General features: G+C 43.8%; 1 protein-coding gene across 3 annotated transcripts in view; it reads left to right on the top strand.

Annotated features, from left to right (window-relative positions):
* The window catches only part of LPCAT1 (lysophosphatidylcholine acyltransferase 1), a 510913-nt gene that overhangs the window by 483095 nt on the left and 9856 nt on the right, over window positions 1-17962 (top strand). For all 3 annotated transcript variants that reach the window (XM_069219452.1, XM_069219453.1, XM_069219454.1), the window contains exon 13: window positions 1303-1444. In XM_069219452.1, coding sequence (XP_069075553.1) covers window positions 1303-1444 — 142 coding nt within the window. The remainder of the gene's footprint in view (window positions 1-1302; window positions 1445-17962) is intronic.

The following is a 17962-nucleotide window of genomic DNA, read 5'->3' as shown; positions in this document are numbered from 1 at the left end:
CCATGTTCCTCTGTAGCTGGTCTTGTGGATCACTAGTGATGTAACAATTGTTCTTCTGGAAAGGTTGCCATAGTAGGAGATGGGGATTGCTTCAGATGGTAGAAGATTTTATCCAAAGTGTCTAACTATATGCGTAGGTAGAGACCGATTGGAAGATGTTAAGAGTCCTGAGGTTTGTCCTAAGGGATATTAGTTGGGGAAGGTTTGGTAGATTTAACCTGATGTTCAGGGTTCTCACAGTGCAAAGGTTATCATAGTTTAAGTTGATGTAAAAAATGACATCTAGGAGAGCATCTTTGATTGCACTTTAGTTTATGGAGATCTGTATGCCAGTGGTAGTGGGTATGGTGAGGGACAGGCTACTCTTTCTCACACTCGTTCATGGTGAAGAGTTGAAAGCTCATGGTTTGTGAATAGTCCATGAAGATGATTGGAAGATCTCCTCTGGTCTTTTGAGGGCAGTTAAAAGGAGCGGATTCAATATAAAGGGATGTTTTCCCTGTGAGGAGTGAGTTAATAGGTTATGGGACAAGGAACACAGTGCATAGAAAGGTGTAGGAGAGAAGTGTTCGAAAGGAGGTGAGGATAAAGAAAAGTGCAGTTAGTGTGAGTGGAATGCTAGAAATTTGTGGCTGAGAGGGCATAGGAGTGAAAGAGGGTTACAGGAGTGAGCAGACAAAGAAACGTTACTAGATACGTCTGTCAAGGTAGGACGGCATGCGGGTAGCGTTTCATGTTGAATGTTGTTCTCTTTTGGATACCATTAAAGCTATTATATCTACAGATTGTAAAGGCAGTTCCGAGAAACATAGTAAGGGGTTCAACCTGAAAGAAGTGAAGTAAATGGAAAAGCTGTTCTTTCATTCACATTTTATATGGTTATCATGCTTGTTTAAAGGCTAAGATTTTTCCAAATAAATTGATAAACTTCCTTATAAATTGTAATCTTTTTGATCGAACCATGTTTGTTTGACTTGAGTATTGTTTGGGCTGTTGTGTTACCTCTAGCCTGTATTAAATTGTGCACTGCTCATAGGTCACTAATTCACATTATTTTAAGGGGTTTCCAATAACACACGGAACCTCTCTCATCACCTTATACTTTCCTGTGTAGGCAGCTGTACGCAAAGTGTTCAATCCCGACCCTATACACCCCTTCTTTTGTGTAACCCTAATAGTTTTGCCACAGCTATTCATCACATAATGAATCAAAGCTTTTGGATGTGTTGGGAATTGTAGCTGTTCATTAGAGGTCCCTGACCACGGGCCTCTGACTGAAATATTTTTATTTTATTTTTGTAGCTGTACCACTCTGAAGAAGATGAAACGATATCTGAAGAGGACTTGAGTTGCATTCTGAAAACTGCGTTGGGGGTGTCGGAACTTAATGTAACACACCTTTTTAAAGTGATAGACGATGAGGAAAAAGGGAAAATTACATTCGGTAAGATCTGTGTACAAAATATCTAAAATGAAATGTATTCTAGGAATTTGTATTGGGTGCTGTCAGCATTCCAAAATTGTTATGGACAAGGTGTCATCAAGCTACAAAATATATCATCTTGTAAAAGAAATATAGAAATGCAAGCCTTTACATTATTAATAAGGTGAGAAATTAATAAAGTCGCAAAGCAAACGTAATGCCTTGTTGCTGGGGAAATTAGGGAAGCCCAGCGCAAACACCTATCACTTATTTGATGACATGAGGCAACTTATTCATCTGCATCTTTAAAAATTAAAATTATTTTTTTACTGAAACATAAAAGGGCCTAATATGTTGGCGAATATATGCATGGACTAAGTACTAATCTTTCCAAAAGTTTGTTAGGTTCACTTTTGTTTAATAGCTGTACTTGTAAGGGTAATGAGTTCCTTTTTCCAATATGTTTTTACAGCCTCTATTGCTGTGTTGCTAATGTTTGGTTTTAGCTTGCTATTTTTGCTTTGTGCCACTGTTTCTTGTTTAATAAATGAACATAGAAAGTGTGAGACTCTGAGTTATTGGTTTGGGTGGAGGGACTGAAACCCTACTGAAGCCGGAACCACAATACTTGTCAGAGGGAGGCATAAGCAAACCCCATGTTAATATGTGCTCCACCTCCCTGGTAGCTTGGCACAGAGCAGCCTGTCTTAACGTTGAGGTGTGTACAGCATTTATGCAGCACTTCAAACAGCAGTAAAATGAAAACACACCACAAGAACAATTCCAATCCATGTTAGAAAAATAGAGCACAATTAACTAAATCAGTACAAAAATTACACAGATTCATTCAGTAGAACCAGAATATGCAATTTTAAAGAATTAAATGTAAAATAGTGCCAAAAAGCCCAAAGTACCACTCACAGCTTTCTGCTCGTGCAAGACTGGGAGAAAGTCACCAGTTTAGGCTGAATACAATGGAGCATGGGTCTGATTCAGGGATCAGGTTAGTCCTGCTGAAAAGTTACCTTCTCAGTCCAGTGCAGAGAGTCCCGTTAACAGTGAAGGAGGCTGCAAGGAGAAAAAGTGTTGCAGACGGTCCTCAGTGTAGTGTGAGGCGCAGGCCTGGTGCCATGGATGGGCGTTGCTGTAGCACGAATATCCTGTTATCACAAACGGTCAGGCTGGACATTTGTGGTGGCATTCCCTGTGAGCGGTCAATACTGTAGCGTGCGGGTCGAGTTGATTAAACTTCACTTTGGTGGGCAGTGTGGGTGACAAGGTTTTGTCTCCAACAAGACCGTTCACAGTCGCGAAGAGACCAAAAACTCAAATTCAGCTCCACCGAGGCCACACCAAGGGTCTAGGACCTGAGGTGCACCTTGTGGATCAGGGGTGTTTTCCAGCTGGATTTAAGTGTGGAGACGGAACACAGGCTATTCAAGTGGAAGTAGGGCTGCGCCCAGCTCCGCCCTCCCATCCTGCCAGTAATGGTCCACACAGGCACACCTAAACCCACTATTGGGTGTGGATGTCTAGGAGGAATCCACAAACCCTGCTATCAACTATCACGTGACCCAGATACAGGCTGCAGATACTAAATGGCTAAGACAGGTAAATGGCAACTTTCTGAAAGTGGCATTTTCAAAATTGTAATTCAGAATCCTTTATAATAAGAGGATATTTCATTGCAATTAAAAAGACACCCATCGTGAACTGGTAACCTGTTCCCATTTGGAAGATACAGCTTATTAAATGTAGTAAAGCAACTCCAGTGTTATCCTATGGTACAGATAGACCTTGCAGTAGTGAAAAATGAATTTAAGAGTGTTTTACTACCTGGACGTGTAAAACATAAAAATACATGTCCAGCTTTTTACATTTTAAATACACTGCACCCTGTTCTCCAGGCTGACCAGGGCCTACCCTAGGGGTGAATTATATGTATTAAAAAAGATGATGTGGGCCTGCCAAAAGGTTTCTTTTGCAAGGTTCAAACTGCAATTTGAAACTGCACACACAGACTGCAATGGCAGACTTGGCAACTGTTTAAAGGGCTACTAAAGTGAGTGGCACAATCAGCGCTGCAGGCCTACTAGTAGCATTTAATTTACAGGCTCTGGGCGCAGGTTGTGCTACTTCACTTGGGGCTTACAAGTAAATTAATATGCCGATTGAGTTTGTCAGTCTTACTATATCATAAGGAGACAACATAAGCGCTTTAGCACTGGTTAGGAATGGTTAGTGGTAAAGTGCGCAGAGTCCTAAAGCCAGCAAAAACAAAGTCGGCAAAACAGGAGGTTTGAAAGCAAAAAGTTATAGGGAATTCACACCAAGAATGCCAGGTCCAACAGAAAGCTATACTGCAATATTAGCAATCTAATATCTTTATTTACCCACCAGTTTGGGCTTCCTGGGCCCTATTTTCAGATCTTATAGTAGTCTTGAAGTTTTTAATTCACACAGGGTTTTCCACATTTTTGATTGTCTTCCAACTTTGTTGTTTTGCTTTTGTCTAGTTATGGGAGTATCTGGAACCTGATTTAAATGATGCCCCAGTTACACAGAGGCCTCCTTGTTAGCCAGCACAAATAGGAACTCTGTGACTGGTTGGTATTCCAAGCACTTGTAGGTCCGTTGCTGCGTCTAGGAAGACATTTGTGCCTATCACACAAAGAAGGTAAACTGACTGGTAGAGTTGGGCTTGCTACCATCAGAGGGAGCTGAGCATGGGTACTGGTCTTGAATATTTAATCTCATGATGGCCTGTGCCAAGAACGAAGTGTGGGGCTGTCTTCCATGGTATCTGAATTCTGACCTTCAAGGTCACAGATCCCTTTTATTTATGGGCGGTCCCTGAAGTTGTGATAATACCCATATTTGGTACCCAAGTTCCAAAACCATTACATACAGGACAGCTCCTGTAAAGTTGTTAGTGCAGACTGCATGTCTGTGACATATGCTGGGGTAGCTATATCTGCTGTTTCCCTATTCCTCTTATACCACTTGCAGTTCTGCTGTTTTTTTTTTTTTTTTTTTTTACATGAGAACATTTCCAACAGAAATGTCACAACTAAGGAAATTAGCAGTATATAGCTTGAAAGGCAGTATGGAGTAACGTAAACCAGTGTGGGTGATTAATGCTGGGTACATAGTCCTGTTTCATTAGACTCCTAGTTACAGTTTTCCTATAGCATACATCCTTTTTCATTCTTATGTGTTGTTTGCATGAGATGGCAGCTCATGGTAGTTTTGAAGCGAGGAGCAAATTCCGAGCTTGGGAGGCAGTGAGTTCCAGTAGTTGAGACCTAGAAGGTGTAGAGATCTGAGTCTTTATACTGCTCATTGCGATTCGAGCATGACAAGAAAGTTCTGGTTGATGGATTCTTTATTACTAGTGGGTTTGTAGCCCACCAGCATAGTCTGGGTAAATGTCATTGGCTACTACGAATGCAATTTACAGCATATGCAGGTGTATGTAAACATGTATAATCTGATTAGATGTATGTATTTATTTAGATATGTGCATTTTTTGTACAAATATATATATTACTTTTGGTTTAACAATATACAGATATTCTCATATTCTTACAGGTCTGCTTAACAAATGTATATACTACTTATAGTAAACACATATATATAAATATATATATATATATATGTATGTTCAATGGCATGTGTAGCTGCAGATACACATGCTTTGCATAAGTTTGCCATCTAGTGTTGGGCTCGGAGTGTTACAAGTTGTTTTTCTTCGAAGAAGCTTTTTGGAGTCACTATATCAAGTGACTCCTCCTCTCGGTGATAGTGCGCATGGGCGTTGAGTCCTTCGTTAGATTGTTTTCTTTCCGCTGTCAGATTCAGACGTGTTTTCTCTTGATCCAGTGAATCTCGTTTCGGAAATTCTAAACTTATTCTACTCTTCTGTAATATCGTCAGTATTGTTTTTGATGGTGTTACCATCTATACTCGAACTGATTTAGACTGTCGGGGTCGTTTTGTTTTTTCTCGCCCCTTTAAGGGTGTGCTTCCATGTGAGTCTGATGGAATGAACTCCGTTTCGATTCTGTCCTCTGTGTCACGCTAAATTTCCTTAAACCAATCAGCACTCTGGTGCAATATTTGTCTATCTCCAGACCATCAAGGAGACAATTGCGATGCCTGTAATCTTTTTGATCTAAGAAGACTCTTTGAGACCGTAGACCTCATTGAAACCAACAGAAGACACACTGGACATCGTCGTTGAAGAACATGCCCAAGAAGAATTTCGACATGGGGCAATCTTTTCCATCCAAGACTCCGTCTCTGAAGAATATTCAGACGACGACAGCCACTACATGCCTGCGGCGCAGTACGTGAGTACAACTGGCTCATCACACCTCACAAAAATTACTTAAAAAGACTCCAGCACTAGTCAGCTATCCTCCACTGCCGTCAGGCAATGGTCGGATTCGAAAACAAAGTCCAGATGACGGACATTCGTGTTCGGCACCGAAATCTACGACTAAGGTGCACTAGGCTGCGACCAAACAGATTCCCACAAAAGTCTTTGAGTTGAGAAGAAAATCCAAAACACCAACTTAAGAGCCAAAAAGATCAGCATCATCTTTGGAGCCAAAAAGGATTACACAACCTTCAGAGCCGACACAAAAGATTTCGGAGTTGAAAGCTATGGGTAGTGAAGAAACGACTTCTACCCAGGAGTCCCTAGAGATTCAACCTATTTTGGACATGATGGACTCCAAACAAAGAAAAATACTTATTCAGAAGGACACAGGAAGAATAATTGCCTCCCCTTCAATGTTCTTTAAAATGAAACTGACTTTTAGAGACACTTCAAAAGATGCACCTCCATCAAAGAAGGTCTTCAAGCACAAACAGGGAGAGGCTTCAATGCAGAAACATCCTTCACCACCACATTTTCCTGTTCCTCCTCCACACCACCTCCTACATCACCCACATATGAGGCACAATTATCACCACATACATCCTCATTTTCACCACATGGGGATAATTTTAGTGATGATCAACAGGGCACAGATCCATGGGACACATATGACTCTAATCCCATTTTACCAAATGACCCACAGTTATATCCTGCCAGACCCTCAGCAGCAGAGGACACAGCAGCATATAATCAAGAAGTGGCTAGAGCTGCAGCATACCATAATGTGCAAATGCACACTGACCACATAGAGCAGGATTTTCTGTTTGACACATTAGCATCAACACATAAGCAATATGAATATCTTCCTATTCTCCCAGGCATGCTCAGTCATGCTTCTGATATCTTTAAAGAGCCTGTTAAAGCTAGGTTTGTCACTCCTAGAGTGGACAAGAAATATAAACCAGCACCCTCAGACCCAGTGTTTATAAGAGCTCAACTACCTCCTGATTCCGTTGTAGCTGGTGCAGCAAGAAAAAGGGCCAACAGTCAGTCCACAGGAGATGCCCCTAATCCTGATAAGGAAAGCAGAAAAATAGATGCAGCTGGGAAAAGGGTTGCCTCACAAGGTGCAAATCACAACCTCTTTTGGCTAGATATGGCAGAGCTCACTGGAACAAAATGGAAGAGCTATTACAGTACCTCCCTCCAGAACACCAAAAAAGAGGACAGCAAATAGTTAACGAAGGGCAAGCAATATCTAACAATGCTATTAGATCTGCTATGGATGCAGCTGATTCAGCAGCCAGATCAGTTAAAAGCCAGTGTGCTTATTAGGAGACATGCCTGGTTGATATGTTCAGGTTCCAAACCTGAGATACAACAGGCAGTTTTAAAAATGTCATATGATAAGCAGCATTTATTTAGCCCTGAAGTCGACACAGTAATAGACAAACTTAAAAAAGATTCAGAAACAACTAAGGCATTGGAGGCTTTGTATACCACACCCACCAGGGTTACTTTTCGTAGACTACAATTTAGAGAGGATTTCGAACCACCGGCTACAGAAACAGCAAACACCCATTAAAAGCAATCCTCACAATTCTACACTAGAGGATCATTGAGAAGCTCCTATAGACGATCTAACATTAGAGGAAGAGGTAAACCTGCCACATCTAGAGGTTTCTTACAATCAAGCTAACAGAGACTTTCTCACCATCCCCACAGAGCACACATCTCCTGTGTGGGAGGGGGGGAGGAAGACTGGTAAATGTCTATCCACAGTGGCACAACATCACTACAGATCAGTGGGTTCTGTCAATTATCCAACATGATTACTGTCTAGAACTCACTTCCACTCTACCAAACATTCCACCTCGTTCACACAAACTAAACCAGGAGCATCTAATTCTATTAAAACAAGAAGTACAATCACTTCTACTCAAAGGTGCAATAGAAGGGGTATCTATAGCTCCTCACGGTAAAGGAGTATATTCTCTAACAATTCTAGATCTCATACCTCTCAATGAGTACATCCTCTCAGAGCATTTCCACATGGTCACTCTTCAGGATGTCATTCCTGTAGTACAAAAACAGGACTACATGACAGCATTAGATCTAAAAGATGCTTACTTCCACATTCCCATACATACAGCACATCGGAAATACCTAAGATTTGTGATAGCACAGAAGCATTACCAGTTCAAAGTGCTACCCTTTGGAGTAACAATAATGCCAAAGGTATTAACCAAATGCCTCACAGTGGTTGCAGCATACCTCAGAAGGCAACATATACATGTCTTTCCCTATCTGGACGATTGGCTCATAAAAGCCAGCACCATTCAAACCTGTCAACAGCACACACAATACACAATCGATACCCTACACAGTCTAGGGTTAATAATCAATTACCAAAATTCCATCTCCAACCTTTGCCAATACAACAGTATCTGGAAGCAATTCTGGACAGTCAGTCATGATTAGCATACCCAAACCCACAGAGAATTCAAGCTTTCCACAATCTCATACCACAGCTACAGTACAATCAAACTTACACAGTAAGGTTTATCATGAAACTATTGGGAATGATGGCAACGTGCATAGCAATAATACCCAATGCACGTCTAAACATAAGACCCCTACAACAGTGTCTCCCTCAACAATGGTCTCAGGCACTGGGTCAAATTCACGATCTAGTGTTGTTGGACCGCCAAACTTACAACTCTCTGGAATGGTGGAATCACATCAACTTATCAGAAGGGCGGCCATTTCAGGACCCTGTGCCACAGACCATAATTAACACAGATGCATCAATGATAGGTTGGGGAGCCCATCTCAACAATCTTACTATACAGGGAGAAGGGGACTCAGTCCAGCAGACTTACCACATAAACCACTTGGAATTGCTAGAAGTGTTCCTAGCACTCAAAGCATTCCAGACACAGATCATGCATACAACAGTGTTAAGAAGAACAGACAACAATGTATTATCTGCAAAAACAGAAGGGGGGGGGGCACACACATCCCAATTGTCCCTTTTAGCACAGACAATTTGGAAATGGGCAATTACAAGCAGAGTACATCCCAGGGCAACACAACCAACTAGCAGACCTCCTTAGCAGGACACAGCAACAAATACATGAATGGGAGATTCACCCACAAGTAATTCAACAGTACTTTCATATGTGGGGAACACCAAACACGGACCTTTTTGCATCAAGCAAAAACGCAAAATGCCTAAACTTTGCATCCAGGTACCCACACCCTCGATCCAAGGGAAATGCTCTATGGATCAATTGGTCAGGGATGTTTGCTTACTCTTTTCACCTTCCTACTAATTCCATTTCTGGTCAACAAAATACGCCACACCTCCCTCACTATGATACTCACAGCTCCCACATTGGCACATCAACACTGGTACACAACACTATTGGATCTATCTATAGTACCACATCACAAGCTCCCAAACAGACCAGACCTATTGACTCATAACAAAGGTCAGATCAGGCATCCCAATCCCACTATACTCAACCTAGCGATTGGGCTCCTGAAGTCATGGAGTTTGGATAACTACAGCTTCCATCAAAATGTATTGATATTCTAAAGGAAGCACATAAACCTACAACCAGGCAGTGCTATGCAGCTAAATGGAAACATTTTGTATATATGACTGTCAACCCAAAAATATTGATCCACTTAAAGCATCCATTCAAGATATTGTATGTTATTTGCTTTACTTAGAAAAGGAAATCTTGCATATTCATTATTAAAATTCAATTATCAGCAATATCAGCATACCTCCAAAATACACAGCATACCTCTTTGTTTAGAGTTCCTGTCATAAAAGCTTTTATGGAAGGACTTGAAAGAGTTATTCTACCTAGAGCTCCACCAGCTCCTGCCTGGAATATTAATGTTGTGCTCACAAGGCTTTTGGGTCCACCATTTGAACCTATGCAGTCTTGTGCTCTTCAATTTCTCTCATGGAAAGTTGCTTTCCTGGTAGCTATTACTTCCTTGAGGAGAGTTAGTGAAATTCAAGCATTCACTTTAAAAGAACCTTTCTTCCAAATTCACAAACACAAAATAGTACTTAGGACAAACCCAAAATCTCTACCCAAAGTGGTTTCACCATTTCACATCAATCATTCAGTGGAATGCAAGTCTTATTTCCACAGCCAGATTCAGTTGCTGGAAGAGCTCTACATACTCCTGACCTTAGAAGAGCTCTCATGTATTATAGAGACAGAACAAAAGATTTTAGAAAATCTAAACCACTTTTTGTAGCTTTGCAACAGCCTCATAAGGGTAATCCTATTTCAAAACAAGGATTGGCCAGATGGATAGTAAAGTGTATTCAAAATTGCTAACTTAAAGTTAAAAGGCAACTATTAGTAACTCCTAAAGCACATTCTACTAAAAAGAAAGGAGCTTCAATGGCATTCTTAGGAAATATACCCATAGCAGACATATGCAAAGCTGCCACATGGTCCACACCACACACATTTACTAAACACTACTGTGTGGATGTACTATCTCGCCAACAAGCAAATGATTTGATGGGCATTGTAGGGTTAAAAATTGCTCCAAGATTTATTCATGAGGAGAAAAAAGTCAGGGGGAAGAATAGAAGTGGACGGAGGGATGAGTGCAGAAGAGGAGGGTACATAGTGGATCTCAGTTTTTGTAGAGTTCCTGGAGACCAGACCTCATCATTAGGAGCAAATCAGAATAAAAAGCAGTAAACTAAGGTGCAGGAGATATCCTTGTTTAAAGCTAGGTTCCCCTGGGAATTGAGCTTGGTATTGAGTATTGTCCAACTTCTGGCTTTCAGGTAAAACCCTTGGGGTCAGCACAATTTTAGAATGTATATTCCTGGGGCATGTGTGGGGCCCCCTTCCTGGATTATTTTTGGCCTCGGGACCCCACCCCCTGAGGTATGGTGCAAAGCAGAATGTTCTGGGGATCCCATCCCTACCCTGACATCACTAGTTTTGGGTGTGTTGCCCATGCCTGTGTTTGGAGGTGGGACATTGGACACCGGGTCACAGCTTCTCCCCGCCCACATGGACTGCCAGCATGTGAGAGAAAGAATGACAGCCCCCACACCGGCGCAGGCAAGCGTCAGCCTGGTGGAGAGCTGTTAGGACAGGACGAGAGTGGCTGCCCCAACTAAAAGACAGCACCCGGTGCCTGGTGGACATGGTCTCCTGGTGTTTGAAAAAGAGTTCTGTGGTGTGAAGACACTATACACATCACCAGGCATTTTCGGAAACTGGCAAAGCGCCAATACAATATTCTTTCCGGGGGTGATTGGGGTTTCTCACAAGTCGTTGCAAGGGCTCAAAAAACTACATATCGTGCTTCATGATGCCAAGGAAGGGACATCTATACCACCTGCATCACCCACTTCCATTCATGGAGCATGGGCACTTCTGCCAGCACCTTGATACATCTCTTTGGGCCACCACTAAGCCAAGGGCAATAAAAATAAATTGGGAGCGTGGAACATCTTCATTGCTTGGGATGCCCAATATAACCTACTTAAGGTCACGCAGGAGTGAGATATTCAAAATTACACTAAGCTGTCTTAGTTTCTTGGGCCAATACACTTGAATGCTGGAGCACATATATATTTCACCTTTATGTGTGACATCTGAGACTTAGGGTATCTGCCCTGGCCATGGTGTGTAATCTGTCTGTCAGAGTATACCCAGTACAGGATCTTAAACTGGATTAAGCGCAGTCAGGAGCTAATAGCCACACCCCTGGGGTGCATCAGTGCAGCTTTTCAATCAGTGTCCGCCATTTCTGCCACATCAAGCTCCCACCTCTACCTCAGTGCCACTACGTTATCAGGCATATTATTATTCACGGTTTTGTATGTGAAGGTAACCTCTCCTTTAGTTATCTTTTCTGTAGCACTCTCCCCTTGAGGGGATCATTCGCTGATATTTCGGTGTCGGTCAATCCCTCTGCCTGCCATGCATGTCTCAACTGCGCATATTTGAGGAAATTGGGACAAGGGTATGCTATAATCTCTGCAAAAAGTAGACAGGGGCTTGAGTTCTCCATGTTTCATGATATCACCAACTGTGGAGATACCAATCAAGTCCCATGCACCAAATCCACGAAGCTTGCCTATTTCTTTAAGCGAAGTACCCTTCCACAAAAGTGTTTCCTTTGTAATTCTGTGGTGCCAACCAGTTGTGTTTGTGGCTTTGTCCTGCACTTCTGTGGCTACTTGCTTTGCCGGAAGCAGCCTCTGTACCTCTTTACCTCCATAGAGGTAGTGCTAGTGCTAGTGCATGTGGGAGCGAAGCTCCAAATATGCCCTTTCTAGCCTATATATGGGGTGCTCCTGGGGTGCATGTATACAGTCATTGATGGGAATCAAGTGTTCTGCCCAGTAGTAGGCCTCGATGTCTGGGAGGGATGTCCCTCTGTTATAGGGGTTGTGCTGTAAAGTATTAAGTGCTATTCACAGGTGTCTCCCCTTCCACATCAGGGACCTTAAACTCCCCAAGAATTTTGGTGTATTTGGTTGGTGGTATTGGGTAATAGGTATTAATAGAAATTGGGTAGGGTAATCATTTTAAAAAGAGCTGCTCTTCCTAGCAGTAAAAGGTGGAGGTCTTTCAATCGTTCCGCATCTCTCTGGAAATTGGAGACAACCCTCCCTAGGTTCAGATCATGGCACAGCTCTCTGTGTGGGGTGTTAAAAAAATTCAGAGGTACTTAAAGCCCTCTGAGGTCACAGTTGATTATCTAGGCAAGGATGGGCAGGCTGTCAAGGGCAGCGGCGAGAATGACACAGATTTGTCCTAGTTGATTTTATATCCTGAGTGACTCCCATAGTCCTGAAGGAGTTGAAAAAGCACCGAGATGATTGTAGTGGGCTCTGTTACGTATAAGAGAATGTCGTATGCATAGAGGGAGGTTGTTTCCTCTTCAATATCCTTTTGGGATAGCTGGAATCCTTTGATATTTGGGTGACCCAAAATTTTGCGGGCTAGGGAACCAACGCAAGTAGAAAAAGTAGAGACGGCAGGGGGCAAAGCAGTCGTGTCCCTCTTCTAATCGGAAATTCAGAGGGCAGCAGTCCATTGACCCTCACGGGCACCACAGAGTTACAATATAAAACTGCCACTCAGTTTTGGAATATTGGTCCTAACCCAATTTTAATCAGTGTTTGTTCCAGCAAAAGGCCAATGCACCATGTCGAACGCCTTCTCTGCGTCCACGGATAAAAAACCTGGGGAGTCTCCTGATCCTTGACCACCTCCAGCCAGCTGTGTGTGCTGCGCAGATTGTGTCTGGTGGCATGGCCAGGCATAAATCCTGACTAGTCCTATGGATATGGGGTGTGATGACTTGTAATGTTCATGTTGCCAGTATCATTGCTAAAATTTTACTTTGCTGTTTAGCAGCGAGATTGCATGGTACGATTCTCAACTTTCCTGGGGTTTGGCTTCTTTAGGTAGTACAACAATTTTGAGATGTTTTTAGATTTGGGGGAAGCTGGCCCTCTTTACCCACTCCAGAGTAGTTCAGTAGGTCGAGACCCAAAAGATATACATATAATTTCTAAAATTCATCTGGAATATCTTTGGCCCCAGGGTTTACCTGACCTAAATTTAGAGAAATGGCCTCCTGCACTTCAGGATAAGATCTACCTCAAGAACTTCCCGGGACTCTGCCTCTAGCATGGCGGCAGGGACCTCTGCCAGGTATTGATCGTTCTCATTGGGGGAAAGGGGGTCTGTGAGGGGTTGTGCTTCATAAAATGACTGATAGTATTCAGCAAACGCCTGTACAATCTGTAAGTCATTGCTGTGTGTTACCTCCTAGAGATCTATGATAATCTGTACCCATCGGGTTTCCCTTTCCTTTCTAATGAGCTAAGCAAGGAGTTTCCATGCCTTGCCCTGCACCTCGTACAGTGGGTGTACCATCAATAACATCTACTTCTTAGCCCCTTGTGTCATGTCGCAGTATTCTGTCTACATTACCTCAAGCTGGGGTCGGGTGAAGCAACCAATAGCTGCTCCAGGAATAGGATTTGGCTGTCTAGAGTTTCAAATTGTGCTACCTCCCTTTTCTGCTTTTGGGCTACTAAATTTTAACCTCTATCCCTAAAGACAGTCATATAGGCCTCCCGCACAGTGTAATTGTGGAGGATATGATTCCCTTATTTTCAACCCTAAGGTCCCTGTCCACCTCTCTATCTTGAAGATTACAAGCATTCATTTTCCACCCTGTGGCCTTCTTTCTATTTTGTGGCCAGAGTCTAACAAGAAGTGGGGAGTGATCTGACAATCCCTGAGCTACATATTATGCGTTATTCCCCCCACACCACCTAACCCCCTCTCCCAACTTCCCTGGCAGGCACAATTATGTAGTCTAAATGAGAATTGTAGGAGTATTGACGCTCGGTGGGTATGCACATCGCCATATATCTGTCATCCCCAGGGGGGATGTGAATCAAACCAGTGGAGTGGACTGGGGGTAGCAGCAGACATACAAGACCTGTCAAGCATTGTTACCATTAAGTCTTTAAATCCCCACCTACTATGTGTAAAGGGGTGGAGGCTTCCAGGAGGAAATCTATAACCTTTGTCGGGGTAGGAGCTTGTAGTCACAGAGAGGCATAAACACTTATCAAGGTAATCTCTCTCTGTCTACAGGTGCCCTTCACACCCACGTATTTGCCCTGTGGGCCGTTCCATCTTTAGTCACCATGAAGAGGGGTGTTTCTTAATTAGGATTGCCACTTCCCATGAGCCAGAGGTATAGCCTGTGTGTGCCAGTGTCGTGTATGTCCCACTTCCTAGGAACCAGCAGTGTGTTCCCTGCAGGTGTTTCTCCAGTAACAGGACTACATCTGGTGTGCAACCACCTAAGGTATTGTGCCACCAACCCACGCTTGATCTTGTTCCCCTGGCCGTTGACATTCCAGGTTAGTACTGAGAGGCCAGTGCCATCTGAAGGGCTAGTTAGGACCATGTGCAAGAGTTATAAATTGTATGTGGGTGAAGCGTGGACCTTTGATGCTAGTAGGACAGGGTGCCTGTTTGTGTCCTCCAAGTGCTTCAGCAGCCAAAACAAAATTCCAAACAACTGAACTCCCCATCCCCCACCAACCCTCAGCTGTCTCTGTGCCACGCTTCACCACGTGTCTTCAGAACAATCGTGGACAAGGAGATGTGGAGAGGTCTGTTGCCCACCTCCCAATATCCCAACTTCAAACCATAACTAAAGAGGAAAGGTTACCTAAAAAGAGAAAGTAAAAAACAACTTTAGGAAAAGGCCTCTCAATGCAATCAGGAGCTCCCTGGTGGTCGTGACAAAGAGATATACTTCTGGCTCTCCAGTGCTCTGCTACAGTTGCAACCTCAAGGGCACTGGCCTCCTGTTTGGGGGTCCCTCAATCGCCTTGAGCCGTTGCACAAGTTTTACACATCGCTGCAACTGTGTAGTTTTGGGCCTGGCACCTTGATAATTGGGGTGGTTACAGTCCTGGCCATTCTCTCCCACCTTGCGAAAGGCAGGGACGCTCCTCTAGCCATGCCCTTCCCTCCTTTGTGTTTGAAAGAATATGGACAGAACCTTGTAAAGAACCTTCAATTTTGCTGGAAGCAGCAGCATGTATATGCAATTGTAGGGCCCTCAATTTTATCTTCACAGAGTCGAAGGTGCAATGTTGTTGTTGTACTTCCTGTGTATAATCAGGAAGTATCATGATCTTAGAGTTCTCATATTGTACCTCCCATTTGCAGTGAATCTCTCAAAGGATCATGAGGAATCTCACAATTATGGGCTGGGCTGCAGCCCCATGGGGTGGCCCGCACCCCAGGGCCCTATGTGCCCGCTTTATCACAAAGCATGCAAAGAAGTTGTCCGAGGGGAGGGTGTCTTTCAGCCAGTTGGTCAGGAACGTCTCCATATTGGCCCCTTCCACCCCCTCATGAAAGTTGATAAAGCAAAGGTTGTTCACAATCTTCATTGTCTTCAAGGCACCAAACTACATCTGTATTCATGGCGCGGAATTCCTCAGCCCCTTTCTTCAGGCCTTGGACTATGTCCTCCACCACCTAGAGTCTGTTTTCTGCCACTGTCAGAGACATTATGTAGGTCTTTGGGCAGGATGGAGACTTCTGAGCATACCTCTCCTGTCTTCCTGTCCAGCAGCTCATGAGATGACTGGCTCACATGCCGTATTGTTGCATTGTTGGGCAATGTGTGTGTCTCTGCACCTGACTCGGGGTGGGGGGGTCATGACCTTGGTTTACCTATCCATCTTTCCCTGTCTATGGTGCTTGGGGGCTTTATCCTTGGCCATCGCTAACGCTATGGTTGTGGGTTGAACTCACCCTGGAAAAGCAGAGATCCTCTAAAAGTCGGCAAATAGGAGCAAGTGGAGAGGGCCCAACATACAGGGGACCCCACTCAAGCAAGCCTGTCAGATCCCCCAGTAGGATGGGGGACGCGGGCCAGGAACATGATGGGGCGTAGTCCGCCAGTGATCCAGTATGTGGTTCGGCCCACGTTGGCTCTGCTTCTGAGACACGCAGCGGCACAAAGCCTCATGGAAAGTCAAAGCAGTTCTCGCTGGGATTCTTGTGGAGCTGGTACCTTGTCTCTGTTTTAGCACATAACTCGACAGAGGGTACAACTGGGCCATAGGTCCTCCCCTGTGTCCAAGGCTGCCTCCACCTGCAGGGTGGATTATCCCTCACCTCAGAACATTGCAGCTGTCCAAGTTGTCATTTGGGCAGCCCCAGTTCACACACTGGACAGTTTGCGTGAGGGAAGGGGAAGTCCAGTAGAAGCCAAGATAAACTCTTGATGCCAGGCAGGGGAGAGGAGAATCAGACTCCACCCCCCAACTTGCAGTCACCTCTTTCTTGAACCCTCTGCCACCAACGGTGCTCACCCGTTTCAGGGTGTCCCCAGAGGTTTAAGTGACTTGTTGGTGGGCCAGGCAGTCCCAGGTCTCAGGGCTTCATGGTACTGTCTCTTGCACTGGTGGCTGTAATGATGGAGCCGCCAAATACAGCAAGGAGTGCTCCATGACCATCAGCAGGAAGCCCCCGCACCAGGCCAAGCCTCTAGCCTGTGGGCCCTGTGCCTTGTCACAGCTGTGTGGCACACGCCATTTGCTCAGTTCTTCTTGGAGGGCAGTGGGGAGGAAGCAGTCTGGCGCCCGGCACAGAGACCCCAGCGGAAGAGTTCAGGGTGTCTCATCCAAATACTGATTCGTACTGGTATGTACAAATGTTTTGCGCTTGAAATGCTGTTGCAAAACATTAGCACTTTAATGCCAATTCAAAGTTGTTGGTAACCCATTTCCAAATAAGAAGTGGTCCCTTTAGGATTCCTTCCCCTTTGAAAATGGTTGAATAAATATTTTTAAAGAGCAGAGTGGTCGCACGGACCACTGCCTACTGTTAACAAAATTTGTTTTTAAACCTTTTCATTTTTATTTTTAAACACATCCTGTTTTCCTTTTAGGAAAATGGGATGCATTTATTAAAAAAAAAAAATGCGTTATTTATAAGCAATAACAGACCTGGTGGTCTGCTGACCGTAGCAGGCCACCACCTCTGTGATGGCAGCAAATCCTAGTGGGTTACAAATAGCAACCCACTAATGGGCAAGATATCACTTTTTTACATTGATAATAGGGATTACCAAATCCTGAATCACAAAAAATGCTTTTTGGTGAGACCAGTTACCAATCTTCATACTTTTAGCCCTCAGTCCTTCAAAGGGAAGATGCTGAATGACTCTTTTTTTTTTTTTTTTTTCAAACAAGTTTTATTGATTTTTCAAATGCTCCAAACACAACACACCTCTGGGGCAACCGACTGTGAGGACATTTGACCGGCAATCATACCCTTTCTCCCCATTGTCACAGATTGTTTTCTTGACATTGGACAATTGAACCATCTCCACTGAGTCTTTCTTGGCTGCTAGCTTAATCCCTCTTTTCCACTGTCCTCCTGAGGAATCTTCTCCGTTGTCTGTCTCGACAAGCCAAACCCCCGCCACCCCATGGATTCTCAGTCTGTCACCGACCTGGGCTTTACATGGCCCCTTATTTGTGTGAACTTGTTCGGACAGGTCTGAGCCTTATATATTAGTTCTTTGGCCCT

The sequence above is a fragment of the Pleurodeles waltl genome, chromosome 2_2 (genome assembly GCF_031143425.1).
Source record: "Pleurodeles waltl isolate 20211129_DDA chromosome 2_2, aPleWal1.hap1.20221129, whole genome shotgun sequence".
In the NCBI taxonomy this organism is placed as follows: domain Eukaryota; kingdom Metazoa; phylum Chordata; class Amphibia; order Caudata; family Salamandridae; genus Pleurodeles; species Pleurodeles waltl.
The sequence above is the reverse complement of the archived record's forward strand: the minus strand, read 5'-3'. Positions and strand labels throughout refer to the sequence as shown.